This window comes from Pipra filicauda, unplaced genomic scaffold, assembly GCF_003945595.2.
Source record: "Pipra filicauda isolate LSUMZ 115617 unplaced genomic scaffold, ASM394559v2 scaffold160_size1671714_pilon, whole genome shotgun sequence".
In the NCBI taxonomy this organism is placed as follows: domain Eukaryota; kingdom Metazoa; phylum Chordata; class Aves; order Passeriformes; family Pipridae; genus Pipra; species Pipra filicauda.
This window is the reverse complement of record NW_024104107.1, coordinates 1322747-1349812: the sequence shown is the minus strand read 5'-3', so window position 1 is coordinate 1349812 and position 27066 is coordinate 1322747. Positions and strand designations below refer to the sequence as shown.

The window sequence follows — 27066 nt, the reverse complement described above, 5'->3', positions numbered from 1 at the left end:
ACTGTTGACATGTCCCCAAGTGCCACATCTTTTTTTGAACACTTTCAGGGATGCCTATTCCTCCTCTTCCCTGAACAAAAAGAATATTTTGCCCTTCTCCTTTCTATTTTATGAGCTGATCCGATTCCCATCCATTCTCTCACAGTTACCTGGTAGTGTGCCAGGGTGTTGAGCCTCTTCCAGTCATTCTCTATCTTGGTTGTGATGTCTTCATCCTGCAGGATCATCCTTGCCCCACTTGCTTGTCTCCACTCTGTGGGGAGAACAGGGATATTGAGTTTTGATATAGGGACAGAGCCCTGGCAATCCCTGTGTCCACAACCTGCCTTTACACTCTGATTACTCACAGCACTTAACTCTTAATTTATTTATATTTTTTATACCTGTTCTTGCCCCAACGTGGCTGTTTCCAAGACCAACCTGTCCTTGCTTGTGTTTGTTCCATGGGACAGGAGAGAATATCGCTTGTGTTAGGGATAGAAATCCATCCTTGGCTCCCTTTCCTGTATCAGCCCAGACACAGCCTTTATAAATATCTGAGGTATGTGACCCTGCCATGACCCAGTCACAGAGGGGGCTCCCCTGGGCACAGCACCAAAGCCTGTTCTGGGCTCAGTTCATCTCCACTAGTGCTCACACAACACCTCCTGCATCTCAAATCCAGCAGGGATGGAGAGCAGGAAGCCCTTGGCTTCAGGCATAGCAGAGACACAACGGGGAGAAGAGTGAAGAACAGATCCAACACCTGCTCTGTGGAGGATTTAATCCCCACCAGCCTTCAGGACACACCTATGGGCAGAAGGGCTCCTATTTCTGACCACATCCAGTTCTCCAGCCTCTCCCATGAAATGATGAATCCCCTCCTCCTGCAGCACTGGAGCAGCCTGACACTTCCCAGGGTACCACTTTTTGCTCAAATCTCGAAGGGTGCTCCATAGAATCATAGAGTGATTAAGGTTGGGAAAGACTTCCAGGATCATGGGGTCACGTGGAGGATTGTCACAGCTTTCCCCACAGAGCACTCACAGACTTGCCTAAAGCCAGGAAAACATAAACATGGCCAAAAGGAGAGAAATGTTCTGTCACCTGGTGTCACCAGGGAAAGCTGTGGCTTAATCACAACCTGGACCATTCAAAGCTCTTTTTTTGGCTGTCATGTTTTCAGTCACAGTGACCCAACCAGAGCCAAAGCAAAAAGTCTATTCATTTGCAGGAGTTAATTAAAATGAACTCTTGGATACGGAAGCATCACCTGCCACCCTTGCTTGTTTTTCCTAATACAAAAATGCAGGGACCATTGCAAATTTCTTTTGGTTTCAGCAGTTTTCTTATCACATAATTAAAATGCACTGGGAAAGCTGCACTTGCCTTTATTATTCATTTAAATTAGCAGGAAGAGGTCAGCAACTGTGTTTATTGCTGGGTGTTACTTTGGCTGGGGATACTCAGAGAGTAAGCAAAGGTTGTGTTGGCTGAGCACTGATCCTGAACTGCCCTTCATCTGCTCCAGCTCCTCAGATCCTCACCTACATTATCCTTGTGATGCCTGAGGGTGATGCTCTCTGCTCATTCCCACCTGGGCAGGATTCCTGGAAGCTAAGTGGTCCCAGATATTGCTTGGAAGAGCACAAAATGCTGAAGTTTGGGCCAGGCTGGGAAATGGTGTTTTTACAAAGTGCCCCACAGGGCAGCAAAGCCAATTCTGCTGTCACAGAGTGTTTTTTCTGTGCCTTCCCTGTGCTCCCTTGGGTTTGGTGTCTCTTTGACCTCTCTCCTTCATGGCTCTGCACAGTCCTATGGTCCTCCTCTCTCCTGACTCATCTTTGGGGAGAGACACACACACACTGTGTTTTGGGAGGGATGCACAGGTTCCTGGTGTGGGGTTTTGATAGGAGGGTGGGCACAGCTTTCCTCACTCTGTGCTTTATTTGTATTCCAGGGCTGGACAAAGTCCTCAGAGTGGATTTCCCTTTGCTCCAGGGGAGCTGAGGACATCCTGAGGTGTCCCCTCAAGCTTCTTGTGCTACTGAAGAGACCCAGGGGATTCCCAAGCCCTTTCTATGGCCTTCCTGCAGAGAGGGATCATGTGAGGAAGAGGAAGGGACAGTCTAAGAGCACAAGAGAAGGAGAAAAACACCCTGCAGGGCATGTGCAGAGCATTGGCTTCAATTTTGCCCTGGCCAAATACAAATCACTTCATCAGGTATCTGAGCAATGACAGGGAAAGGACCCCCAGCTCTTCCCAGTCCCACTTCACGCTCCTCTTCTCTGTGAGGGTCAGCTCAGGTGGTCACACAACGATCTGCAAGGAAATGCAGAGGGAATGGGAAGGGAAAAGGTGACCCTGCCATCCATCTCCACAGCACTAAGTGAGCACTGTGAGCTCTGTCCTCGCTGGCAGCCCCTGTCCCCTCTCTCATCAGATCTGAGCAGAGCCAGCACAAAGGAGAGACACACTCCAATCCAATTTGTTACACTTCCACCTTCCAGAGAGAGGGAGGCAGAGGGGGAGGGAGGTAAAAATCCCATTATCTTTATCAAGCCTTCCAATCAGGAGCAGCAGTAAATGCAAACTCAGGAGACAGCTGCTGTGAAGCCTTTATATTTCATTCAGCAGATAGTGTATCTTTTTATTGCACGCAGGAATTACTTCTTCTTTTTCTTTTTTTTTTCTTTTTCTTTTTTTTTTTTTAAGAAAGAACCTTTCTGTTCAAGTTGGCTGGGAAAAAAAAAGGAAATTCCAGAGGCCTTTGACAAAGAGGTGCTTCTTGGAGCTGCAGCAATGCCTGGCCAAGGAATGACTCTATAGGGAAGTGGGAGATGGGGAGATGTCATCCTGCATCTCAAATCCTATAGAAAATGTTCCACCTCCCCCATGCCTTCTCTCTGACCTGGGTCACCCTGAAAATGCCCATTGAATAAGGGAGGAAAGTGCATCAGAGGGAACATTTTTCAGAAGCAATTGAAATTCCCAGGTGGATGGAAGACCTGCCAGCTCACTCCAAGTGCCTTCATTAGACTCCTCATCCTCAGTTCCACCATCCTGTGCACAGCAATGAGGTGTAGAACAAATGCATGTGGCTCACCCAGGCTTGATGCCTGTTTCATGATCACTCATCTCCTGAATATTTAGTCTGAAGAGCTGGGGGGCTGCTTTTAGTCTTATTTTCCAGGTGAGAGGCAGTTTGGCACAGGAAACAGGAGGATAAACCCCCTGTCTGTGTGTGCAGGCACCAGCACAGCAGGTGAGTAGGAAACAAAAAGGGTTAAATGTCTGTGTGATGAGCTCTAGAAAGAGAGGAGAAACTCAGCTCTGGTTTTGGGATAGAGAAAGGATCATCACTGTTGGGAATAAGAGTTCATTTCAGAACACAGACAAAAGATGCCTGGGAATAATTTCATCCTGTATGGAACGAGTCACAGAATCACAGAATGGTTTGGGTTGGAAGGGACCTTAAAGATCATCCAGTTCTAATCCCTGCCATGAGCAGGGACAACTTCCACTAGACCAGGTTGCTCCAAGCTCTGTCCAACTTGGCCTTGAATAATTCCAGGGATCCAGGGGCAGCCACAGCTTCTCTGGGCAACCTGTGCCAGGGCCTCCCCACCCTCTGAGTAAAGAATTTCCTTCTAAAATCTAATCTAAACATGCCTCTTAGTTTAAAACCATTTCCCCTTATCCTGTCACTCCAAGCCCTTGCCCAAAGTCCCTCTCCAGCTCTCTTGGAGCCCCTTTAGGCACTGGAAGGGCCTCTAAGCTCTCCCTGAAGTCTTCTCTAAGTTGAACTGCCCCAACTTTCTCAGCTTGTCTTCAGGGGATATGTGCAAGCTGTCAGCCTTACTCAATATATACCAGAGTTAGACCCAGTTTAAACATTTCCAGTTTAAATGAACTCCACATTTTAATCCTGCAGGGCTGGTGAGGCAGCAAGAACTTGTCTGATAAGGTCCACAACGAGCCTGAAACAGCATCACAGAGTGCAAGGCAGCCAAACTGGCAGCTCCCACCACCTCAGCAGCCCCTTTCAAAAAGCATCCAAAACACAGGGAAGAGCAAATGCCTCAGCACGAAGACAGATTCCTGTTTTGTGATCCCCACACCTGAACGTGTTCCCAAAGACGGGGTGTTTCATTTGCGGCGAGGGCTTCAAAAATGATAATAACGAAAATCGCCACCGCAGAAAGAAGTCTTTTTGCTCAGAGGGCTGCAATTTGGGGACTCGGACTGAAAATGTAACCTCAGGGTGTCCGAAATAAGTGCTTTCAGCTGACAACCCCCTCCAGGAGTTGCTGGGTAACAGCCAAACATTAAGACATTTGCGGCACACACGGAGTCTCTGTGCCTGCAGCTCCCCTGCACTTAACGACTCACAACAACTCATTAGCTTGTTTGCTTTCTTCCACCTGGGCAATCCGGCCTAAGCAGGGACAGAAAGCCCTGGAAATTGTAATGGTAATAGAAAACGCTGTTTAAAAGCCATCGATTTCAAGGCCAGATCACAGTCATCTGCTCCGACCTCCTGTGAGCACAGGCTGGTCCAGCCCCTCTGCGATCCTTAGGATTTAGCCCGGGACACGTTGATCTGGAGAGCTCTGTGATGATTCCTAACGGCCAGCAGCGCTTTCTACTCTCCCATTTGCTTCCTTCAACCTCGCTGAGGGATGCCAACAAACACCTTTTCCTGGGAAAAAGCTGGGATGGAGCTGTGGGTGGATGTGAGTGTCCTGCCCACGGCAGCCCTGCTCCTCCCACCTTGGGAGCTGATACGGTGAAGTCTTGCTGCTGGCAAGACTCTCCTACTAGATAAGGGGTTTTTTGTGTGTGTTTTATTTTGTTTTTCTTTTCCCCTACTGTCCAAAGAGCTGCTGATTAGCCCATCTCTTGTCACTGTGGGCAAGCCTGTCCTCTGAGGGGTGCACATGCTCATGTCTTCTCTCTGGAACTTTCTGGTCCTCAGAACCTCTCAGATCATAGAATCACAGAATGGTTTGGGTTGGAAGGGGCATTCAAGATCACCTCATTCCAACCTCCTGTCATGGGCAGGCACACCGTCCACTGGATCAGGTGCTCCAAGCCCTGTCCAGCCTGGCCTTGAACAGGTCAATATTTCTTAAACCAGCAACGATTCTGGCGGTAAAATTGTCGGGGACCCTGCACACACACACACAAAAACACACACACACTTCTGTATCTGATGGTTGTCACAGCACCAATGGAACCTGTGGAGCCAAATTTATCCCAGGCATTTGCAGCAGGCAGGTAGAATTCCTGCATCCCATTTTGGATGCATCGTTCATCCCCACAGCAGAACAAACTGCTTCCCCCTCACACCCAGTCTGAGATCTGAAGGCAGTGGGCTCTGTGGGTGCCATCCAGCACCAGACAGGTCGAGAGATCCAACTGCAAACCCCACCCCTCTGCTCTGCTGTGCCCCTGGCACCATGCCCTCCCTGCCCTCCTGCTCACCCCAGCACTCATCATCCCCTTGCTGACTCCCAGCAGCTCCAGAATCATTGTGGGTCCTTTCCTGATGATGTATATGATCTGTTCTTTACTGCTGCTGTTTTTGGCAGCTTGTCTCGTTATTCTAACTGCTTTTCATGAGCAATTTCTGTCAGGAATCCCTCCCTGCCCTGCATATACACACACACAGACACTTAACTTTAATCCCTGACCTCTCATTCCTGTCTTCATTTATTGCTGTGAATTGTTTCTTGGCCTTGGTCCATTCCTTCTCCTTTTGGTTCCTCTACAACTTTACTGAGTTTTATAGACTCCATCATTTTCCACTCCAGTCTCTTTCACTGAAGGTCACTGAGGGAAAATTCTGGCAGATGCACCCACAGTGCAGTTCCCAGCCCCACACCAGACACCACAGCAATGCCCTGAGCAGATTTTCCTACATTTTTTTCATAGTACTCTCCAGGTGTGGCATCACATCTGCCTGTGGACCCCAAACTCAGACATCTCACTCCTCCCAGCATCCTTGCTCCAGGTACTCTTTTTCCAGGGGTCTTTGGCAAGAGAGCAAGAACATTCCCACTCATGCTTTTTCCACACCCTTGTCCGGGGTGAATTCTGTGGGCAGGAAAGCAGGAATGGCTGCTGGTCTTTTGAAGTCCTCAAGGCCAAAGATTCCATAAGATCCACACAGTGTCTCATCTGCCCTCTCTCTGCTGCTCTGAGGGTACACTCAGCCTGGAGAGGGGACACCTGCCCCAGGAAAGGGTCTGGATGGGGTTTGGTGCCTCCCCTCCCCAGTTCCCCCCTGCCTGAGGTCAATCACCTACCCAAATCCATGTCAGCAGCCTTGGGGCGGTGGGAGCAGGGCACGTTCTTGAAGATGGCATCCAGGATCTTCTCCTTGACCTGCGTGATGGTGTCACAGTTCAGGATCTTCACCGGGATCTCGGGGCTGTTCACGTTGTCGGGGTTCACGCAGCTCAGGACCTGTGAGAGAGGCAGTGAGACCCACCACACACGGCACAGCAGCACAGGCACCCTCTGGCTGCCCCTCTGGCTGCTCTCTGCGTCCCACAAGCCATCTAGGGTGCAACAGTGGGGAAAAACGGGCCTTGAGAGTATTCCCTCCTTCAAGAGGGCACAGGGATCTGGTTTGACATGGGAGGGATTCCATGCACCCACAGCTGTGCCCAGGGAATTAAAGGAAACTCCATGTTTGGCTCTAAGTACGTGCTGTGGGGTCCCAGATGTTACAGCCCCTAAGTTGACTTAGGGCTGATGTGGAGTTTTTTCTGAACTGGTGTCTCATATCCCCCATCCCGGTGGGCTGGAACTGCTGTACCTGTGGGAACAGCCCTTTGGATTTGAGACTGATTTCCTTGGCATCTTCATTATACTTAATCACAGAATGCTTTGGGTTGGAAGGGGCCTTAAAGATCATCTAATTCCAGTTCCCCTGCCCCAAATTCCACTAGGCCAGGTTGCTCCAAGCCCTGTTCCAACCTGACCCTGAACACTTCCAGGGATGGGGCAGCCACAGCTTCTCTGGGCAACTTGTTCCAGTGCCTCACCACCCTCACAGGGAAGAATTTCTTTCTTAATAACATAGAGGCCATGAATACCAGCTCATGAGTTCTGGTGCTTTCTGTACGAATGGTCGTTGGTGCAAACTTTTCATAGAATCCATTAAAAATGTACCCAGGTCTGACCCTGGCTGAAGCCCAGCTGATACCCACAGGGCTCTCCAGAGCTTTCCTTGGCCTCTGACCCATTCCATGCTCCCTGGATAGCTGGCAAGGTGCCCTAATTCAGCAGAGGTCTCCTTGCAGTGCCACCTGACTTTGATAATTCGGGTGAAAACGCTCTTCAACCTCTAAACCTTAAATGTGCCCAGCCATGGCACTGACCAGGCCCCTCTCAGAAGAATGTGATTCATTTTGAAATGCAGGGCTTCTTTAAAAATGAAACACAAGCCAACATCAACAACCTCTGCTTTCACATTTAGCAGAAGAAAATTGACCCAACTGGAGAGGCCTCTCGTCTCTCTGAAGGAAAATTTAATTTTCTCCAAAGGCTCTCTCCAAGAGTAAATTCAAAGCACATGGGGTGGTGAGGGGGGGAAACCTTAAACACACAGTGTGTTTAAGAGCAACCTGCTGCTCACCCTTGGCCATGTCTGCACTGACCATTCTGCTCTCTTTTGGCTACAGAAGTGTGAAGTCTATAAAGTTTTATAAACTTAGCACACCTCTGCACTTGAAAGGAGTGTTCCCTGGTGCTCCAGGCAATATATAGCTATTAAATGTTCCTGGGCCACTTTTACAAGTGCAGACTTGTTAGTTTTGGTGCCTGAAACAAATTTTATCTTGACTGTAAATTCCCTTCTGTAGCACACAAGAGGTGCTGGACCCTCCATCACTTCTATCTTCACCTACTAAGATGCAGTGGGAGCTCAAAGTTGCTTAAAACAGGGTGAAATCATATCAGTATAATTACACACTGGCTCCCCAGGCTGCCTTTGGTGATGTTATGCTCAACTAAGAGGGACTTGTGAAGATTTTGCTTACAAAGAGCTCTGTGATCTTGCTGGATGAAAGGGGAGATGTAAATATGAGATATTGATTAGATCATAATGCTATTATTTATATGTCACTTCCAGAAGTATTGAAGAAGCATCAATTCAGATAATAATAACAGCCCAGATTTACAGTTCTGTGGCATCTTTCATCTCAAAGGATCACAGAATTAGACATAAAAAGCCCTGTTGAAATGCAGCATCCAGTGTTGAGGTTATTAGTTGGTGTAGCCCTGTGCAGCCCTCCTGGGCTGTGCCCATTCCTTGCCTGCAGGAAACTCTTCCTCTGCAAACTCCTTGGGCGTATCCAGAAAATAAACACTTGATTGCTGGGAGCCTGTGCTGCTGTTGGGGTTATGGTTGGGCTCCATGACCTTAAAGGTGCTTTCCAACCTAAATTATCCTATTACACACCTGTAGGGAAATGGAAAAGGGATGGCAGGCAGGGACAGCTCTTTTGAGAGTGTTATGGGGATCACACATGGCTCTGGACACCAAGGTACTCTGCAGGTGTTTCCCAGAGTTCTCATCTCAGCTGAGGTGAAATGAGCTGATGCCAATCACAACAAGCCCTGTGCTGGGATTAATCCCTGATTCAAACATCTGGAGTTCAGTTTAGCCCCCAACAAGAGGCCCTTTAGTGCTCTTTAAAACAATCTAGGCTGCCCTGCCAGGCCAACGTCTGGTCCAGAGGACCCAACACCTCCTGCAGGTGCTGACTGGTGTCCACCACACCAGTACCCACCCACCAGCTGGAAGGTGACAATGGGGATTTGCTCTTTTTAACTTGTTTATCCTTGAATTTCACAGGCTGCCAGTTTTGGAAGGTGTCAGAAAACTCTGCCCAGTGAGCCACAGTCCTTCATGCCTTGACTACCACAGCCCTTGGTTTCCTCTGCCAGCTCAGCTGGAATAAGAAGAGCAGGGAAGGCAATATTTGAAAGAAGTTTGCTCTCAGGGGTTTCAGGCAGAGATGGGGGAGCTGATAGTCCCTGTAAACCCCTGAGCTTCCATGTGTTCATTACAATGACCATCAGGAGTCTCTTTTCAACATTTTAGGGAATTCACACATCACTTATGGAAACCAACACCCTTCCCAGAGCACAGTGGCTTTGACATACGTGCCCCAGGTTTCACATCAAGTCTCCACTGGTGTTTTCCTGCTCTTGTGGAGCAAGAAACTTTTCTCTGTACTGATGAAAACCAAGCTAAGACAAAGAACTAATCTCATTGCTCCTGCACTGCTGCTCAGCTGCATCAATCTTGGATGTCCACTGGTGGGGAAGACACCCCCCCAATGGCCTGTGTTGTATTCCCCCAGGATTAGTCACCCTGAGGGAAGTTTTGCAGTGCTGATCTCCCAAATGCAGTCACTGCTGCTGCTCCATCAGCCACCACCTGCCTTTGAGCCCTGGGGGGCAGAGCTGGTGAAGTGGAGGAAGGGGAGAAGAGACTTCAGTGTCACTCAAGGATGTGAATGTTTTGGCACTGAGAGGACAAGAGCACTTGGCACTGCTGTTCTGTCACGCACTGGGGTCTGTGTCACATGAGGATGTGCCAGTTGTGGGGTCAATATGAAAAGGAATGGGACTGGGAGCACACTGAGCAGTAATCTCTGAGCCCTGCCCTTCCCCTATATGACCTTGGGATGTGTCATCTCACTGGATTTGTGTTTATTGACCTTTTTCAACATCCTTGGGGGTTTTTTTTTATCTGCCAGCCCTTCCAGTCATGAACTGTCTCTAAATGTCTTATATACATGCAAAGCTTAGCTCAGCTAAGCCCTGATGGCCATTACAGATTACTGACATTTAAATAATAAAGGCAGAACTTGTAACTACTCATATGGCTCTGAGTTCTCTGCAGTGTTTGAGTGGCCTGACCTGGGAGCTGGATGTCCTTACAGTTTCTGTCCAAGGGACAGAAATCCTTCTCTCCCTTCTAGATTGGGCTGAAAGGTTCAAGGGGGGTTGCAAACAGAGAGTCTTGGTGGAGAAAAAGGAGAAGGACCCCCAAAAAAACCAAGCATAGGAAAGCCTTCTGATGTCATAGAATTATAGAATCACAGAATGGTTTGGGTTGGAAGGCACCTTAAAGACAATGTAGTCCCAACCCATGGGCAGGGACACCTTCCACTATTCCAGGTTGCTCAGAGCCCCATCCAACCTGACCTTGAACACTTCCAGGGATAGGGTGTCAACAACTTCTCTGGGCAACCTCTTCCAATATCTTGATGGTGACTTTCTTCCTGCCACCAAACTCCCTCAAAAGCCTTAACCAAAGGCAGCTGGAAGGATCTTTATCCATCTGGTCTATGTTCTCAGGAGAGAGGATCCCATTAGGCTGCCAGCAGTGGAGCCACTGAGGTGTGCAGGGACCACACAGGGTAGGTCCCTGCTCCAGATGTTCTGGGCATCTCCTCCCTGTCACCCTCAAACACTAATTAGCCAACACTCTTGACAGCTTCTAACACATCTCTTTGCTCCCTTGTGTTATTTGTATCAACAGAAATGCAGCTGCTGCAGGAGATGGATGGTTTTTCACCTCCCAGTGAAGGCAGAGCAGTGGCAGCAGCAGTGAGGGTTTTGCATCTGGATTCTCCTTTGGTGAATGGCTAAAAACCCCATGGATTCTGGCAAAGGCAGATGGCAGCCAGCAGGGATGAGATCTGCCTGTGTCTCATAGATGGGATGATGTAGCTGGGTTTTCATGAGCACTAACACAAGAGGGGGTTCCTCTGGGGTTCACGGATTAGAGAAGGCCCACTGTTTAGCTGCAACCATTTATTCCAGCAAATCACATCTGTAAGTAGCTTAATTTCTCCTGGCTGAAAATTCCCTTGTAAGTACAGGAATTCTTACAGACTGCAAAGACCCTCAGGCACCAAGGGCTGCTTCCTTGGACACCTGTAGGACCTGGCAGACAGCAAGTTGGAGCTACCTGGTTTTGGAGAGAAACCAGACCAAAACAATCTACATTTAGTACATGAGGTGTGTATTGTAAAATCAATTCATTCCAGGTGCCTGAATGTGCTTCATCTTTTTTTTTCTCTCCCTGGATAAGTCAATTTCTTTGGATCTGCTGTTCACTCAAACCATGTTCAAAACCGTGATTTAAAATATTAGGTCATAGAATAGAATCATAAAATCATGCAATGGTTTAGGTTGGAAAGGACCTTAAAGATCATCTGGTTCCAACCCCCCTGCCATGGGCAGGGGCACCTTCCACTATCCCAGGTTGCTCCAAGCCCTGTCCAACCTGGCCTTGGACACTTCCAGGGATGGAGCATCCGCAGCTTCTCTGGGGAACCTGTTCCTGTGTCTCACCACCCTCACAGTAAAGAATTTCTCTCTAATATCTACTCTAAACCTACTTTCTTTCAGTTTGAAGCCATTCCCCCTTGTCCTGTTAATCCATGCTCTTGTCAATAGTCTCTCTCCATCTTTTTTTGTGGGCTCCTTTCAGGTACCACAAAGCCACAATTAGGTCACCCCAAAGCTTCTCTTCGCCAGGTCATGATTAACAAAGGCTAAAGAATAAATCATAGAATCCTTTAGTTTGGAAAAGACCTCTAAGATCCTTGAGTATGTGCCTTCCAAAAGCAGCCCTGGCCCTGTCTTCCAGGAATAATGGCAATAAACAGCCTGTTTCCATGTGCCACACTGCTGGAATTGGGATTTACCTCAGCCAAGCGCTCAGCATATGTGAACATCCCAGGGAATTTTAGCCCCATAAACTGCAAACTCACAGTGCTGGTTTAGAGCAGGAGATTGAGGGAATTTCCACATTAAAAACACTAAATCAGTTCTTTGCTTTGTTTCATGACTGTATATTTTTAATAAGATGTGTCACACTGCTGAAGGAAGGTAGAGAAAGGACAAAATTAAACAGAAATAAAGAGAAACAGAAAGGAAGAACAATCCTGTTCCCATTCTGCTTCTTCTTAATCTCCTTCACCGGAGCTGATCTCTGTAAATCTGCTGAGATTCCTATCGGGATATATTTGTCTGCTCTTGAGATGTAAGAGGGAGAGCTGATTAACATCAAACAGCACAAAGGGAAGGAGGAGAGCTTTGTTCAGGCTGCTGTATAATTACTACTCTTTGCTGGCTGCTTTCTATCAAGCCTAAAAGGATCTGGGGGGATTTCCTTTGGTGAAAGGGATCACTCCATGTCTGTGTTTTCCTTCCTTCTGCTCCCTCTCTCCGTGTGAGAACAGCCTCTGAATTGCTCCACAACAACAGCAAAGGAGGACCATGCTGATGATTTAACAGGAAAGTCACGTTTTTAATACGCAAAATAAAAGTGTGATCTTATTTAAGGATAAAATCCAACCCCCCATCAGACCTGAATTCGATCAAAGCTCAGCTCTAGACTGAAGACAAGCAGAATTTCAACATCAGCCCTCCTGAGCTGAGGTTTAAGACAGGTCAAGGAGCCAACATCGACTGGGGGTTGGAACCAGATGATCTTTAAGGTCCTTTGCAACCCAAACCATTCTGTGATTCTATGATTAGGCACAGTTTTCAGAGGTATCTAGAGTGAAGTGAAACGAATGTCCCTCATATGAAACTGCAGTTAAAATAATCTGATCAATTTAGAGCATCTTCTGACTGTCCTAAAATTGGGGTTGGGTTTGTCTGAGGACAAAGGCACAGGGAAGAGAAAAATTACAAGGATCATTGAAGACTTAGAAAGTGATCTTTATCCTACAGAGACTTAGAAGCTCTGTGGATTTAGCGTATCCAGAAAAGAATGAAGGCCCAAAAAAACACACTAAGAAGAGATATCTAATGCTCTTTAATTGATGCTCTTTAATCAAGTGGGAAAGGGTGTAATCTCAGAGCAGAAGCTAAAGCTGCACATCTGCAATGTATATCTTGCTCCATGCAGACAATTCCATTTTGAAGGGAATGACTCAGTGCCAGGGATTAGTTTTCTTCCCTTGAAATCTTTAAATCAACTTCATTTTTCTTTGACTTGTGCTTCCTCAAGAGAAATGGCTGCACAAGTTCTAGAGCAGACCTAAAGTCCCTTCACTGTGTACCTCTGACATATCCCTTGATGCTGAAATCCTCACGGGAGAAAGAGATTTTTAATTTTAATAATCAATCTTCAGCAGGGTTACCCTGCTGGGATACGGGGATAATTGTCCCAGAGGGTCAGCATGCCCATCATGGGCTTCTGTTCTCTAAATTCCATTTTTCTAGAAGGTTCTGGACAAGCCCACAGGACTCAGAGAACTCACCAGTGTCTTGTAGTCAATCTGCTGTCGGATGAGCTTGTCCTCACTCAGGGAATACCGGGCCTCCCCAGTGATGGAATCGATGGGACCCTTCTCCATCTGCTGCTTGATGGCACAGAAAAGGGAGAAGAGAGGTTCTCCAGCACACTCCTGAAGGGGCGAGAGACGACCATGAGGTGAAACAAGAGGAGGAAAGGTGAGAACCAAACCCACGTGGCATCTCAGTGACTGCCATGGCTTGCCATCCCCAATCTCTCCAGACCAATACATCAGTGTATTCCATACAGCCCAGGAGCAGAGGTCACCCTCCACTTCCACAGAGTGCAACCAGCCCTGGAAAGCCAATCCCACAGTGTCCTGTCACGGGACAAAGGTGTCAGTGCTCCCTGGCAGTGCTGGAACTGGCAGAGCCTTGCAGGTGCTGTTCCAGCCAGTGCCACCAGGCCAGAGCTCTGCACTGGTGGGGAGGGTTCCAGAGAACCTGGAGGAAGCTCTGAAAGGGAGATGGACTGATGGTGCCTCATCCTGGGTGTCTGGGCAGTGTCCACAGCCTCCCTGAGCACCCTCATGCTGGAGGCAAACAGGGATGCTCAGGCAGGAGCAGCTCCATGAGCCAGGGGAGATGTGCCCCTGGGTCTCTGTGGTTGCACTGATGATGTCAGACGTGTGGAGCCCACACGGGACAGCAACAAGCAGCCCACAGGCAGGGCCAGCAAACACACCTCTGCCTAATTTCCCCTCATCATTCACACTCACTGTACTCCTCTCCCCACACTTTTCCCAGCCTCTCCTCCCTTGTTGCCCTCCCTGAGCACATTCCCTGCCATGAACCCCTCCTCATGCTTTCCTCTCTTGCCTCTTTCCCCCTTCATCCTTCCTCCCCTCCTCACCCTCTCCTCTTGTGTCCCAACTCAGGGAGCGAGGTCATTTTCCCCCGGTGTAAATCCCAGGGAAAACAAGTTAATAATCAGAAGCAAAGTGGCCCCTTTTTCAGTTCCTACACCTGTCTCCCACTTAATTAGCTTATCTGCCAGCAGCATATTGCTTCTGTGTGCCTGTCTCTTGCCCTTATCAGGCCTCTGTTCAGGCTAAGGCAAGAAGACAAGTAGCTGAGTGGGGTGAAAAAAGCCTATTATAAAAGCAGCTCTTTAGAGAGTCACCTCCTTATATCCTTTCCTTTCAGCTCAGAGCAGGGATCTGATACCGAAGTCACTAAAATTACCTTCCAGGGACCTTCAAAACTTTCCCCTGTGTTCATCCTTGAACTGGGAGAGGCTCAGGGGATTGGGGTTTGTTTGTGAAGCCTTGAATTGCCAGGCAGAGGGTGGTTATTGTGTCCAAATGAGGCTGTCAGGTGTGAGGATATTTAGCAACTGCACTGGGAGTGGGGGAGAGGAGCAAGCCCAGCTCCTTCCCAACAGGCTGGCTCTGAGTTTGGTCTCTTGGCAATTGTCATGCCTGGGGCTCAGTGTGGGTCCCCCAAGGGGGACCTGCCATCACCCAGAAGGTCTCAAAGGCTGAAAGACTCTTTTTTTTTTTTTTTGCTACCCACCACCCCAAGGAGACCTTCCAGGAGGAACAAGAGGGCTCAGAGGGTTCTTTCACTCTTTTGCTGCTGAGTATCCTTCCAGCTGGGGCTGGATCTCAGTACTGCCTCTGAACTGAGGTGGAAGGAGATCTCCAGCCACCACGCACCAAAAATATGGGTCACCACATGATGGAGAACTCAGGCTGCTGGTAAAAAGAGAGCATTTTCCATACAGGTCTCAATCATGGTCTGAAAACCTCCACATTTCAGCACTGACCCTCAGATCCCACCTCTGTGCAAGGAGAAAGACCAGCAGGCTGCTTCTCTAACAAAGTGTCCCTCTTTGTTCTTCCTGGATGAGAAAACAGCCCATCTCTCCTATTAGGCAGTGACCTCCTTCCAGAGGAAAAAAAAGAATTTTTCCTTTATATCTGGGAAGTTTTTGCCCCAACTAAACCTCACCAGGAAGAAATGTATTAAAGCAGCTGTTTTTCCAGGCTCCTCTTACCTTGAGGAACTTGTAGAGAAGGAAGGTGAACCAGTTGGTGAGCATTTTCTCAGCCACAGACTCTGTCCTAAAATCAGGGAGGGAGAAAAGGCAAATTGGAAGTGATTTAGTTGTGCTGATCATATCAAAGAACTAATCAAAATATTGGCCTGGTCCATCTTACTGCCCAGATCTCTGAGTCCTGTGCTAAGTCTGGCACAACAATTTCAGGCTTCAGCATGATTTGGATTTAGGGAACCTGCAAATCCTTACTGCCTTGTTGACTCTCCTGTGACCAGAACTCCCTGTGTGTCTGTTTTTCAGTTTCTTCAAAAACAACAAAGAGTTGACAACATTTGAGGGAATCTTCTGCAAAGAGCTCAGGGAGGATAAATCCATCAAATATGAGGAGCTCAGAGCTAGGCCATATGTCAAGTAGGCTATATAAATACTCAAGAGAGACAGATCTAAATCACTAGGGAGCAGTTATCCAGCACTGCCTATCTCCCTGGCATTTGGGAGTGATTATACTCCTCAGTGTGGCAATGTGGAGCATTCACAGAGCTCATGCTTTTGCCCTTGAACACTCTGTCCTCCATGAAACAGAGATCCATCTCGAGGCTTCAGGATGAACTTTTCCTACAGAAAGACCAATTCAGACCTGTAAGTGTGGTTTGGACAACAGGGGCACAGGATAAACCTGTGCTGGCTCCACTACATGCACTGGTGCTGCTCAAGAAGAAAGCACAAGTCCCTGTCTGGTTGAATTAAAGTGGATCCTCCTTGTCCTGGCTCTCACCAAAGCCACACAGGGGTTCTTGCTTGTTTTTGTTGTTCCCAGCCCTGAAAAATCTCTTTGGAGCTGTAGATGCTATGTGGGATGAACACTGGACTCAGGTGAGGGGGGAAAATCACTTCTGCCAGCTCCTTCTTTCTGTCAAATATCTCCAAAACGGCCACTGCAGAAAGGTGTTGGAAGATTCCCTTCCATCCACAGACTCATGGGGAGGGAAGGGAAGCATCAAGTTGGATCCAGCTGCTCCAAATCATTGTGTGAGGACCTCACACCAACATCTGACCCAAGGCACTGAGCTATTCATGTGTTCTGTGCTGGTGCTGCTCAGGGCAGGACCTCCATCTCAGAGCACAAAGCACGTCTCTGGTTTCTCCTCATGTTTTCAGACCTTGGAACAGTGGATGTGCCTTCTCTGTTCCCTGTCTCTCCTTCCAAAGGCCACAATTAATGTCCAACAAAGAGAGTTAGAAAAGAGCTGCAAGAAGGAGAAAGAGGAAAGATGGGATTCTCAGGACAAGACAGTAATGAGCAACCAGGGAAGATAAAGAGATGGAGAAAGGGGAAGAAAAAGGAGAACATGAAAGGAGGAGACAGTTGGAAGGAGGCAGTGCCATCCAGCATCAGAGGAGAAGCACAGAAAGGAAGTCTGGGGACAGCTGCAGGGTGGTCACCAGCCAGGCTGGAGGGCTTGAATCACATCAGGGAGTCAACTGACACCAAAGCAAAGTCCAGCCTGTGCCCCTGGCATTGCTGCCCTGAATGCCAGGAAGTGCCTTCTGCTCCCTTTTCTACTGATTGACCATAGTGGGCCATGTGCTAAAGGAAAAGCCTCCCAGAAGGCACCAGAGATCTCTTCCCTGCCCAAGCCATCCATCATAATCAGCTGAGGGCTCCTCAGAGTTGGCTCTGAGCAGTGGCAAAGGCCATTCCTCTCCAGAAGATTCCCCCTGATTTTACTCAGGATCAGAAGGATTGGTTCAGACCATGAAAAAGAGACTGATCCTAAAGGGAGAAGAGGCAGCACTTCCTTAGGCAGGGAAGGCACTTAAATTACAGAGAAGTAGATTTCTAACTCAAGGTTTCCCACAAAACTGTGGAGTTTAGACCTCAGACCAGGCCACGAAGCACCAATTCAAACTTGTGCCTTGTATAAAACCAGCTCTGTTGTCCTGCTCAGCTCTTCTGCTGCCTTCCCCAAATTCCCAGCACCAATGCTCTGGGAGACACAGGAGATCCCACAGTGCAGCTGAAGACTCTCCATGCATTCATAGGTAATCAAGGAACAAAAAACAAAGCTGGGAATTCCACACCCCAGGCAGGAGGTGGAAGAAGTTGACATACTGCTCACCAGGGATATAACACAGCCTGTTTTATGGGATACACTTAGGGGTCCTACACAACATAGTTGGAGTTTGTAGGTTAAAAGGAAAAATAAGCCTAAATTTAACATCTTAAGCACACAGAGAGTCCAAAATAAGGATTAGGAAACAGGGACTTTTGCTGCCCTTATGAAGCTTTATGGAGCATCCACATGAAAATCCGGAGATAGTTTAGTTCTGGAACTTTTAATTCCTTAACTGTAACTTAACCCAATTCTGTAACTATCAATCATCGACCACTTTTTGGTTAGGGAGGAGAGGAATCAAGAGCTACATCTTTCCTCCAAAGATGACTATGATTATGTTGGACAGCAGAGCACAGGCTTCCCAACCCAACTCCCTCCAGCCCCAGCCATCCTCACCTCCGGAGCAGCAGCTTGGGGTGGTTCTTGCTCTCCAGGTTTTTGTCTATGAGGTCGGCCAGGAGCTGTTTGAGGACATCAGTGGCATATTCCAGCTTGCTCTGCAGCACTGTCATGATCAGCGAGGCCACGTTGCCGCGGTCCCTCATGGAGAAGCTGCGCTGGGACTCCAGAGTGCGGATGAAGGACAGCAGGAACACCTTGTTGTTGATGAGCTGGGCAAAGAGCTTCAGGCCTTTCTCCACCCTCTCCTGCCTGTAGCCAGGGACCTGCACAAGAAGAAAGGGAGTTTATGCCTTTATACCTTTCTCAGACCTCCCCAAAGGGGTCTCACACCCTTTGCTGCCTCTCTGCCCTCATCCCTCCAGCTCCTCCAATTAAGGGAAGACAGGAAGAGAGTCCACACATCATTTAATGATTAGGAAGCCTGGCAGAACTCCTACTCACAGCCAGATGATTTTTTTCCAATCCTGTGTTTCCCTCTCTGAACAGCACTTCAAAAAGGGATTGCTGGTGCCTGGATGTGGTACTACACCACATTATATTTTTATTTTAGTCAAACTGAAGTCTTATTCTAGTTTTATCCAAAACTTCTTTCTCATCCCTTCAAGAAACCTTCTTACAGAGGTTTGGGATTAAACTTCAGGAGAGGCAGAAAGAAAGTGAATGGGAAAGAGAGAGTAGGGTCAAGATTTGAGGAGATGAGGAGATGAAGAGACACAGAGGTTTGTAAGTCTCTAATATATCTCTCAGCTGTGAGAGGTTACTGAACTAGTTTTTATATAGAAGAATTTAGGACCTCACCTCTGGAGCCTGTGCTCCACAGTCACAGAATCCTGGAATCACAGAATCAACTGGGTTGGAAAAGCCCTCCGAGATCATCCAGTCCAACCCTTGATCCAACCCCGCCGTGGTTCCCAGCCCATGGCACTGATGCCACATCCAGTCTGTCCTTAAACACCTTCAGGGACGGAGAATCCACCCCCTCTCTGGGCAGCTCATTCCAATGGCTGAATGCCCTCCCTGTAAAAAGTTCTTCCTAATATCCAACCTAAACCTCCCCTGGCACAGCTTGAGCCTGTGCCCTCCTGTCCTACTGCTGGTTCCCTGGAGCAGAGCCCGACCCCCCCCGGCTCCCCCCTCCTGGCAGGGAGTTGCAGAGAGTGAGGAGGTCTCTCCCCTGAGCCTCCTCCTCTCCAGGCTGAGCCCCCCCAGCTCCCTCAGCCTCTCCTCCCAGCACTTGGGCTCCAGTCCCTTCCCCAGCCTCGCTGCTCTTCTCTGCCCCTGCTCCAGCCCCTCCAGGGCCTTCCTGAGCTCAGGGCCCAGAGCTGGACACAGCACTCCAGGGGTGGCCTCCCCAGCGCCCAGCCCAGGGGCACAAGCCCTGCCCTGCTCCTGCTGCCACACTCTTCCTCAGCCAGCCCAGCAGCCCTTGGCCCTCTTGCCCCCCTGGCCACACTCGGGCTCCTCTTCAGCTCCCTGCCCAGCCCAACTCCCAGCTCCCTTCCTGCCTGGCTGCTCTCCAGCCCCTCTGGCCCAGCCTGCAGCTGCAGGGGCTTCTTGTGGCCAAAGGGCAGGACCCGGCCCTTGGCCTTGGGGAACCTCAGCATGGTGGTCCATGGTGGGCTTCACCCTTCCTGGTCCTTCTGACTCTAGAAAAAAATGGAGCCTAAATAGGGAACCCCAAACTCATTCCTCCATGTTGCTGAAGCTGTTCCAGTCCTTGAAAAAAAACCTTCCCTGGAAGCTGGATGGTTTCACCAAAGAGCAACACATGTCACTGAGACATGGATGTATTAATAACCAACCAAATTTGGCACTTTAATACAGAATAAGTTGGCATGTTTAAACAACCAACTAATGCAGGCCCCTTATAGAGTCATTATTTTAATTCAGGAAATTAGAGTTCTTAACTCTTTTTGCATACAGCAAATAAATTACTTCCTAAATAGCTTGAGACAACCAACCAACCAACCAACAAACCACTACCACCCATCCTGCCAATAATTATTTTTAACTCACTTGCTTGAACATTTAATATTGTCTATCCTCGGGTTATTATGGAGAATTAAATAAAAAATAACAAGAAAAGTATTTTGTGCTGCATCTGGAAGCAGTTAATTAGCAAATGAACTGGAAATAAGTGAGACCTTCTCACTGCAGGATCTTTTGCAATAAATAGCAACTCCTTGGTGCTCCAGAGAAGGGAGCAGAATGGGAGCTGCCTTCGTGTTGGTACCAAAGATCTTGACTCTGAAAGAGCTGCTGAAGCTTTACAGAGGATTAAGGAAAAAAAAATAATGAATGGAATGAAAGGAAGGAGAGATCAAAGGTGGTGGATTGAAACATTAGCTCTGTGTGTATCTACAGAGGGGAGCATCCATGCTAAGACCTCTGAAGGGGTCAGATGCTATTCTGTGATCAGCTGTCTGGGGTTAATGAATGTAGGGATTGAAATTGGCTGTGGGGATAATGAAAGTGCTTGTGTGTGTGGACACACATGTGAGAGGGAGATTCAGCACCCCTTGTTTCTCCTGCCCATTTATTGAAGCTGCTGAGTTACTCGTCCTGAGGGAAAGCAGCTTGAGACCACCTACCCGCACCCCACAATTAAATGTGTGCTGTAGTGAATGTGTTACTCAGCCTCCCACCCAGTCCCACAAGTCCTCCTTGCTGACAGATCAGGTTTTCTAATGGTTGTCTCCACACAGTTCAATGAATTTTGGCTCTTCCGAGTGGAAGGAGCAAAGACGAGCAGGCATCTCTGATTACACAGCCAGCCAAGCACAGGACTGCCTGTGCCAGCTCCTGCCTCTCCTTCCTGCCAGCTAACCCCAGTCTTGGCCTCCAGCAATCTCACCAGCCCATGCCAGAGCCCCTCTGAAGATCAGAACCTGCCAAAGACTTTGCAGAGAGCTGAGCCAACAACCTCCCTGGCCTTGGCCATGGTGTAGCTCCCGATTCTCTGGCCCAGGCATTCCCAGAGAAGAGCCTGTCCATCTGCCAGAGCCTGATGCAGATTTTAGGCTGGCAGAACTCACCTGGGCTCCCATCAAGCTCTCTGTCACCACTGAGGTCACACAGGCTGTGTGGAGACCCCAGCAGTGGTGGGCACTGTCTCACTGTCCTCCCACCTCTGTGGTTCAGAGAGTCGAGGTGGAGGAGGAAGGTGTGGGCAGAGCATTGACAGAGTGATGCTGCAAACCACAGAGTGCAGCAAAGGTGAACCTCCTTCAGTGACAGGAGGTTATTTTTATAGGGGTTGCCACAAAAATACTGACCTCTTGGTAGTGTGAGGGTCATACAAAGCTGGAGTGACACTGGGAAGTGTCCTGCTCTGTCACATAACTTCTTTTCCTGGCCCCTACACAGCAGTAACTAATTAATCCAGTCTAAAAATCAAGCCAAAGCAGGGTGAAAACCAAGGAGAAGCTTAATAGAGTAGGCCTAATGCACACAGATCTGTGAGAGTCTTTCAAATAAGTGAGGGATCAAAGAGAATTTAACAGGTATCAAGTGACAGGATGAGAGGAAATGGCCTCAGGTTGGGCCAGGGAATGTTTAGATTGGATATTGGGAAAAATTTCTTTACTATAAGGCTCGTCAGGTACTGGAACAAGCTGCCCATGGAAGTGGTGGAGTGACTATCCCTGGAGGGATTTAAAAGATGTAGATGTGGCACTTTGGGACATGGGTTAGGGTGGAATTGGCAGTGCTGGATTAATGGTGGGACTCAATGATCTTAGAGGGCTTTTCCAACCTTAACAATTCTATGATCTGAGTCAGCAGCCACCATCTCCCCCTTTCCATATGGATTTTTAATGAGGTGCAGTTTTGTCCCTGGTAGCACACAACATTGGAAGCCACAATATCCCCACCACACCCCTGTCATTCAGGACCAAACAGGGAGGAATGAGAGGATTCAGAAGCAGCAGGTGTTGGTTTCTTACCTCCAGATCCCTCAGAACTGGGTGATCTTCAATGCCAGGGAAAAGCACCCTCATGGTGTAGGTTCTGTAATCCAGGAAAGGGATCCCGGCTCCATCCAGGTCACTGGTCAGCTCGTGGATATCTGTCTGCAGCTCTGCAAAGGCTGGCAGCAAAAAAAGGAACGACTCAGGTAGCAGTGACAACCCAGACTTCCCTCCCCATGATGGGAAAGGCCCTCACACCCACATGCATGAGACTAAGCCACAAGTGGAGAAGTAACTTGTGGAGAGGAAGAAGAAGGTGGACAAGAGCAGTGTCACCTTTCCTATACCACAGCCTTTCCCCAGGGACATGTGCCAGGGATTTCTCTGGACTGTGAGTTAGGACAGGCTGGAGGAAGACCAGGCTCAGGGAAAACAGCCAAAGTCAGATTAGACCCAGGCTTGAAGGCTCAATGTTCTTTTTGCTTGTGCTGTTTTGGCTCAAATCTTTGTGGCTGGATGTCTCTCTTCTACCAACACTGACACTGTGCCAGCTGCCCTCCTCATCCTACCTTCTTTGCACTCCAGAGCCACCCTGGACTCCAGGTTGTCCATCTGCATCTGCAGGCGCTTGAGGGTGAGGTCGCTCTCCCGGGACTTGCGCTTGTAGGCGATGAGCACGGCCACGATGAAGATGATGAGCAGCCCACCAGCCACAGCAATGCTGACAATGGCTGGCAGGCTCAGAGGGCTGTCTGGAGAGATGTAGACCATCCCTGGGGAGAACTCCATGCCTCCTACACGAGCCTAGAGGGAAAGCAGGAAAGGGTTGCGTTGAAACTGTCAGGGGAGCAGGGACACGGAGGAACTCCATTACCTCCTTGGCTTAGGCCGAAGGATAAGCTCTTGTGTCCCAAGCCAAAAAGGGAAGTGTTTGGATAGAGAACAGCTTAAAAACACCTGAAATGCCATATAGAATTACCTCTGTTGACAGAGTGACCATGAACCCAACCAACAAACGACTTGTGGTGGGACAAGTCAGCGGTCTCAATTTCCTGCCTCGGTATCAGTTCAGACTTCATTCTGTGCTTTCCATTCCTTGTCCTGAACACTGTGATTTGCTGGGCACTGACGTCACTTAGTCCCAAAATACACACTCATGGTTATGGTTTGGGGCATCGCACCCCGCAATGGGACGGGGGACACCTGACCCAGTCAGTACGGTGGGACTGCAGAAATCAGTCACTGTTTTCTTTTGACTCTTCCATGTGGGAGCCCAAACCCACCTTTCAGCAAAAGGAAGCTTGGTAAATCTGAATCACAAACCTTGGAAAACAAGGCTGACAAACATCTCGTGATTCAAGAAGTTTGGACCCTTGTCCAGAGACCCGTTATCGTGTAACCCGGAGATATAAACCTGGCTCCAAGAAGAATTAAGAAAGGACTTTTTGAGATGATTGTTAAAACCATGTCTAAACCCCTGTAATCCCTCTATCCCCCATGTAATCCTACTTGAAGAAAAATTGACTATTTGAAAATTGCAGTAAAAACTTGTGTAACTCCCCAATTAACATAGGTTGTCCCCTTCATTAACATGTCCAGCCCCAGATGCCTTTAAAATAGTGTTCTCATGTTCAATAAAGTATTCCAGTTCCCCCATACTGGAATCGTGTCTAGCTTTTATTTTTCAGACCACCACTCTTCCACCAGATAAAACTGTATCAGGAAGCCTCTGAGGCAGTAAGAAGAAGCCTACAAAGACCACAAAGCCTGGCCCATGCTCTTTACAGCCCCTTTCTCAGCCACACATTGGCATGGTACAGATGCTCACCAGTGGGACAGGGAGTTGAGCACAGCTTTTTTTTCTCGATGCACTTCCAGGGATTCCCAGAGCTGCTGCCAGCCTCTGGAAGGAGCTGCTGTGTGAGGACCTTTCTTTTAACAACCAGCAAGAAACCCTGCAAGCATTCCTGCTGCAAGGCCAACAAAATGTTCTGCTGAAGCAGGTCTGTTAGGAGTCCATTTTTACAACAGGAACACCACTCCCAGCAGTAATCCCACAGGATCCTGCTTGCTCAGGGCTACTACAAGGTTGTTCAAAGCTATTTGTAGAGTAGACTAACTTTGAGTGATGGGGGAAAAGCTCTGCTGAGCAGCCTGAAGTATAAAAGAAGGCTTGTAGGGCTGTGCTGTGGCTGGGGAACGCTGGTTATAGATCAGCAGAAGGATGGGAGGTGCCATGCAAAGGGCTTGAAGGATTGTGATGTGGTGATGAGCCCCATCACTCACCCCAGAGGAGCTTTGTCACTGAGAGACACAGCTGGACCTGCACAAAGTGCAAAATCTTGCTGCCAGGTGGAAATGCAGTCAAGACCCCAAGGCTGAGTGTTTCCCACTTCCATTGCAACTGAGACCACTGCAGCACACAATTAAACTGTTTTCTCCCTCTTTTATGAGGAGGATCCCTCACGTTTCCAGTTCCCACAGCAGCTGGTGAAAACACCTCCCACATCCCAGCCTGGTGTCCAGCCTTGTCCTTCATCCCCTTGGCTCTCAGCTCATCAGTCTGTCTCCAGCCTGCCTGTGCACACATTAATCCCAGGCCTCCCATGGCTCAGCTCAGGCACCTGCTCAGGTTTCCCCTCTGGGTTGCAGGAGGAAGGATCTGGTCCAAGGAGGAAGGGTTGGAGCCAGAAGAGACTATGGAGCAGAGTCATGAATTAATGAAGAGTTTTCCAGCTGTTCACCACCACAATCCTTTCTGGGGACATGAATCTCTGCGACCCCACCATCTCCTAGAAATTATTCCAGTCCCAGATGCAACCTCAGAGAAGATGCTGGTTTTGCTCTACCACCAGGTGTAGGCTGCTCCTTACTGGGTTCTGGCCAAAGACACACAGCTACAACCCTTATGTCATGGACAGGACAAAAGTGAATGTCTGAAAATACCTATTTTCCATCCACAAGGTCCTCTCATGCCGTTTTTTGGACGGGCTTTAGAAAGGTAACAATGTCCACAGCAAGAAATGAAACCAACCCCAAATTTATCTGCCCAGGTAATAGAGTTGACCATTCCTGCAGTATGACACTGATGACTCATAGAGCATCTTCAGAGGCCAAAGAACAACCCATGTTGGTTGAGGAGGCAGCAGTGACCAGTTTTCCCATTTATTTCAAGATCCAAGGCCCAACTCACTTATAAAACCTGCACAGGGCAGAGGTTTGGGATTGGTATGTGACACACTACCCATCCTGATCCATGCACTGAAAGCTGTTCCCTTTTACTGTAGACCACTGTTCCAAATCCTCCCTCCTAAAGCTTGCACAGTTTCCTTCCTGTCACAGTGGATCAGTAAATGGATTTATTCAATTTCATTTTCTCTTTCCAACAGTGGCCCTTTTCCTCCAAGCCCTGCAGTTAGACGAGTCTATTCAAGGAGTATCAGACTAAAATCAAACAGGCCCGTCCCAAACCCCAGTGCAGGTCTGTCCTCAAAGCTCAGAGAACAGCCCATCTCCATGGGTGGGATTTCTCTCTCCAAATATTCCACATGCACATCTGAGTTAGACATTCCAGCACGATTTCAGAGTCAATAAAGAGAAAAAGCACTTTTAGGATGTGATTTATGTGAGCTGCTTTTGACACCTCCTTTGACATCAGGATGAGATGTTTGATTCAGTGGAAGTTCCCGTTTCTCTCCATTAACTAGGAGAGGATTTAGACTCCTAAAGGCAGGTGTCTAACAAAGTGTGTTCCTCTCCAAAGGTGATTTCAACACTGTGAAGGTCCCACAAGTAAAACTGCCTTGATGTGAGACAATCTGCCTCTTGAAGGAGAAAGCCTAAGAGGCTGCAATATTATTTTGAGAATTCAAAAGAAAAACAGGCAAATATATAGATATAGCCCTACTTTATTTCTTGGGCCACCAAGTGGTTCTAGAGGATGCTGTTTATACCTTCCAGAAGACTGAACGTGAACCCTCCGTATTATCAAGCACCAGTTTGGCCACCTGTTAAGCCTATTAATCATGAATTTGTTCTAAAGGGCACCATGGCAAACATCAGTTTTCTCCAACAAAGTCTTAGGGGTCACCTGTAGCAGTTCAGGAGCTCCTCTTGTGCAAAACTTGCCTGTGGTGCATGTTTGTCCTGGCCCAATGGAATTGTCTAATTTAAGATTAGAGGAAATGTGCCCTGAACTTCAGTTGCTGCATTTGACCATCTCTCCATCCACTACAGAAAGAGTCCAGTGTGAATTTCTGGATATAAGCACCTGAATTAGATACCAGGAATCCTTTAGATGTATCCCACATCTTCACTGCAGACCTTCTCCAGCATAGTTTGAACAGGGGAGCAGGGACATGGTGAGACTCTTGGGGATGGTCCTGTGCAGGGGTGAGAGCTGGACTCAATGATCTTTGTTGGTCCCTTCCAACTGGGCATATTCTGTGATTCTGTGATGGGTCTTCCTCATGTTTCTTTCTTTTCCTTGGAAAAAACTTGCCTCTGAGTTTTAGTCCCTCTTTTTTTTTTAGCCATTGCTCAAGGCTTTTTATTCCTTTCCTGTTTTTTTTTTTTCAAATACTTAACTCTGTCATTGTACAAGAGACAGCTGAACCAGATCAAAAGCGTGTTGACATCAATGTGTGTCGTTGTCACTGCTCCTTCCCTTAGTAATCATCTCTGTGTTGTCGTGGTTGATTCACTCCCATGGCCCCCTCTCAGATCTTGGCCACCTCACTTTGCAAGGAGGGGTTTGGTCAAGGATCTCCTCAAGGTCACACAGCAAATCATTGGCAGAAACAGGAGGAGGACCTGGGAGAGCTGCCTGTCCATTATCCTGACCATCAAAAGATGTTCAAATGAAACACAGCGATACATTTTGTACCAGCCCCAACAACAAGAGATGCTGTGCTGTGCTGGAGGGGGCATCTCCCAGCCCAGCTGTCCCCTGTTAAGCTCCAGATGCAAAGTCCATCCTTGAGCAATGGCCTCCACCACAGGTGACCTTCTGCCTTTTGTTTCCAGCCCAGATGCTGTCAAAGTGTTGCTTCTCTGTTGGCAGTTGAATAAAATCTGTAACTTGCCCTAAAATTGATGCTCATTAACAGGCTTCAATGCCACCACCTTCCCATGTTTCCAGCATCCTCAAAAAGGGGGTATTTTTTAATCTTTTGCTTCACTTAAACTGTCCCAAGCTGCAGGAGCAGGGGAGTCTTCCCAATTGGTACAACCTGACCACATATTCATCCTCCCTGATCCCCAGGGATTTATTTATTGCTCACCTGACTTGGAGTTCTCTCTCTCTAGGCTTAGCTT

At 48.2% G+C, this 27066-nt stretch overlaps 1 protein-coding gene across 1 annotated transcript in view; it reads right to left on the bottom strand.

The window, feature by feature from the left end:
- The window catches only part of PLXNA4 (plexin A4), a 420427-nt gene that overhangs the window by 24675 nt on the left and 368686 nt on the right, over positions 1-27066 (bottom strand). Inside the window, exons 19-25 of the mRNA XM_039379236.1 lie at positions 22320-22554; positions 21787-21929; positions 17837-18105; positions 15321-15387; positions 13288-13434; positions 6292-6451; positions 150-253 (exon numbers count right to left, since the gene is read on the bottom strand). Coding sequence (XP_039235170.1) covers positions 150-253; positions 6292-6451; positions 13288-13434; positions 15321-15387; positions 17837-18105; positions 21787-21929; positions 22320-22554 — 1125 coding nt within the window. The remainder of the gene's footprint in view (positions 1-149; positions 254-6291; positions 6452-13287; positions 13435-15320; positions 15388-17836; positions 18106-21786; positions 21930-22319; positions 22555-27066) is intronic.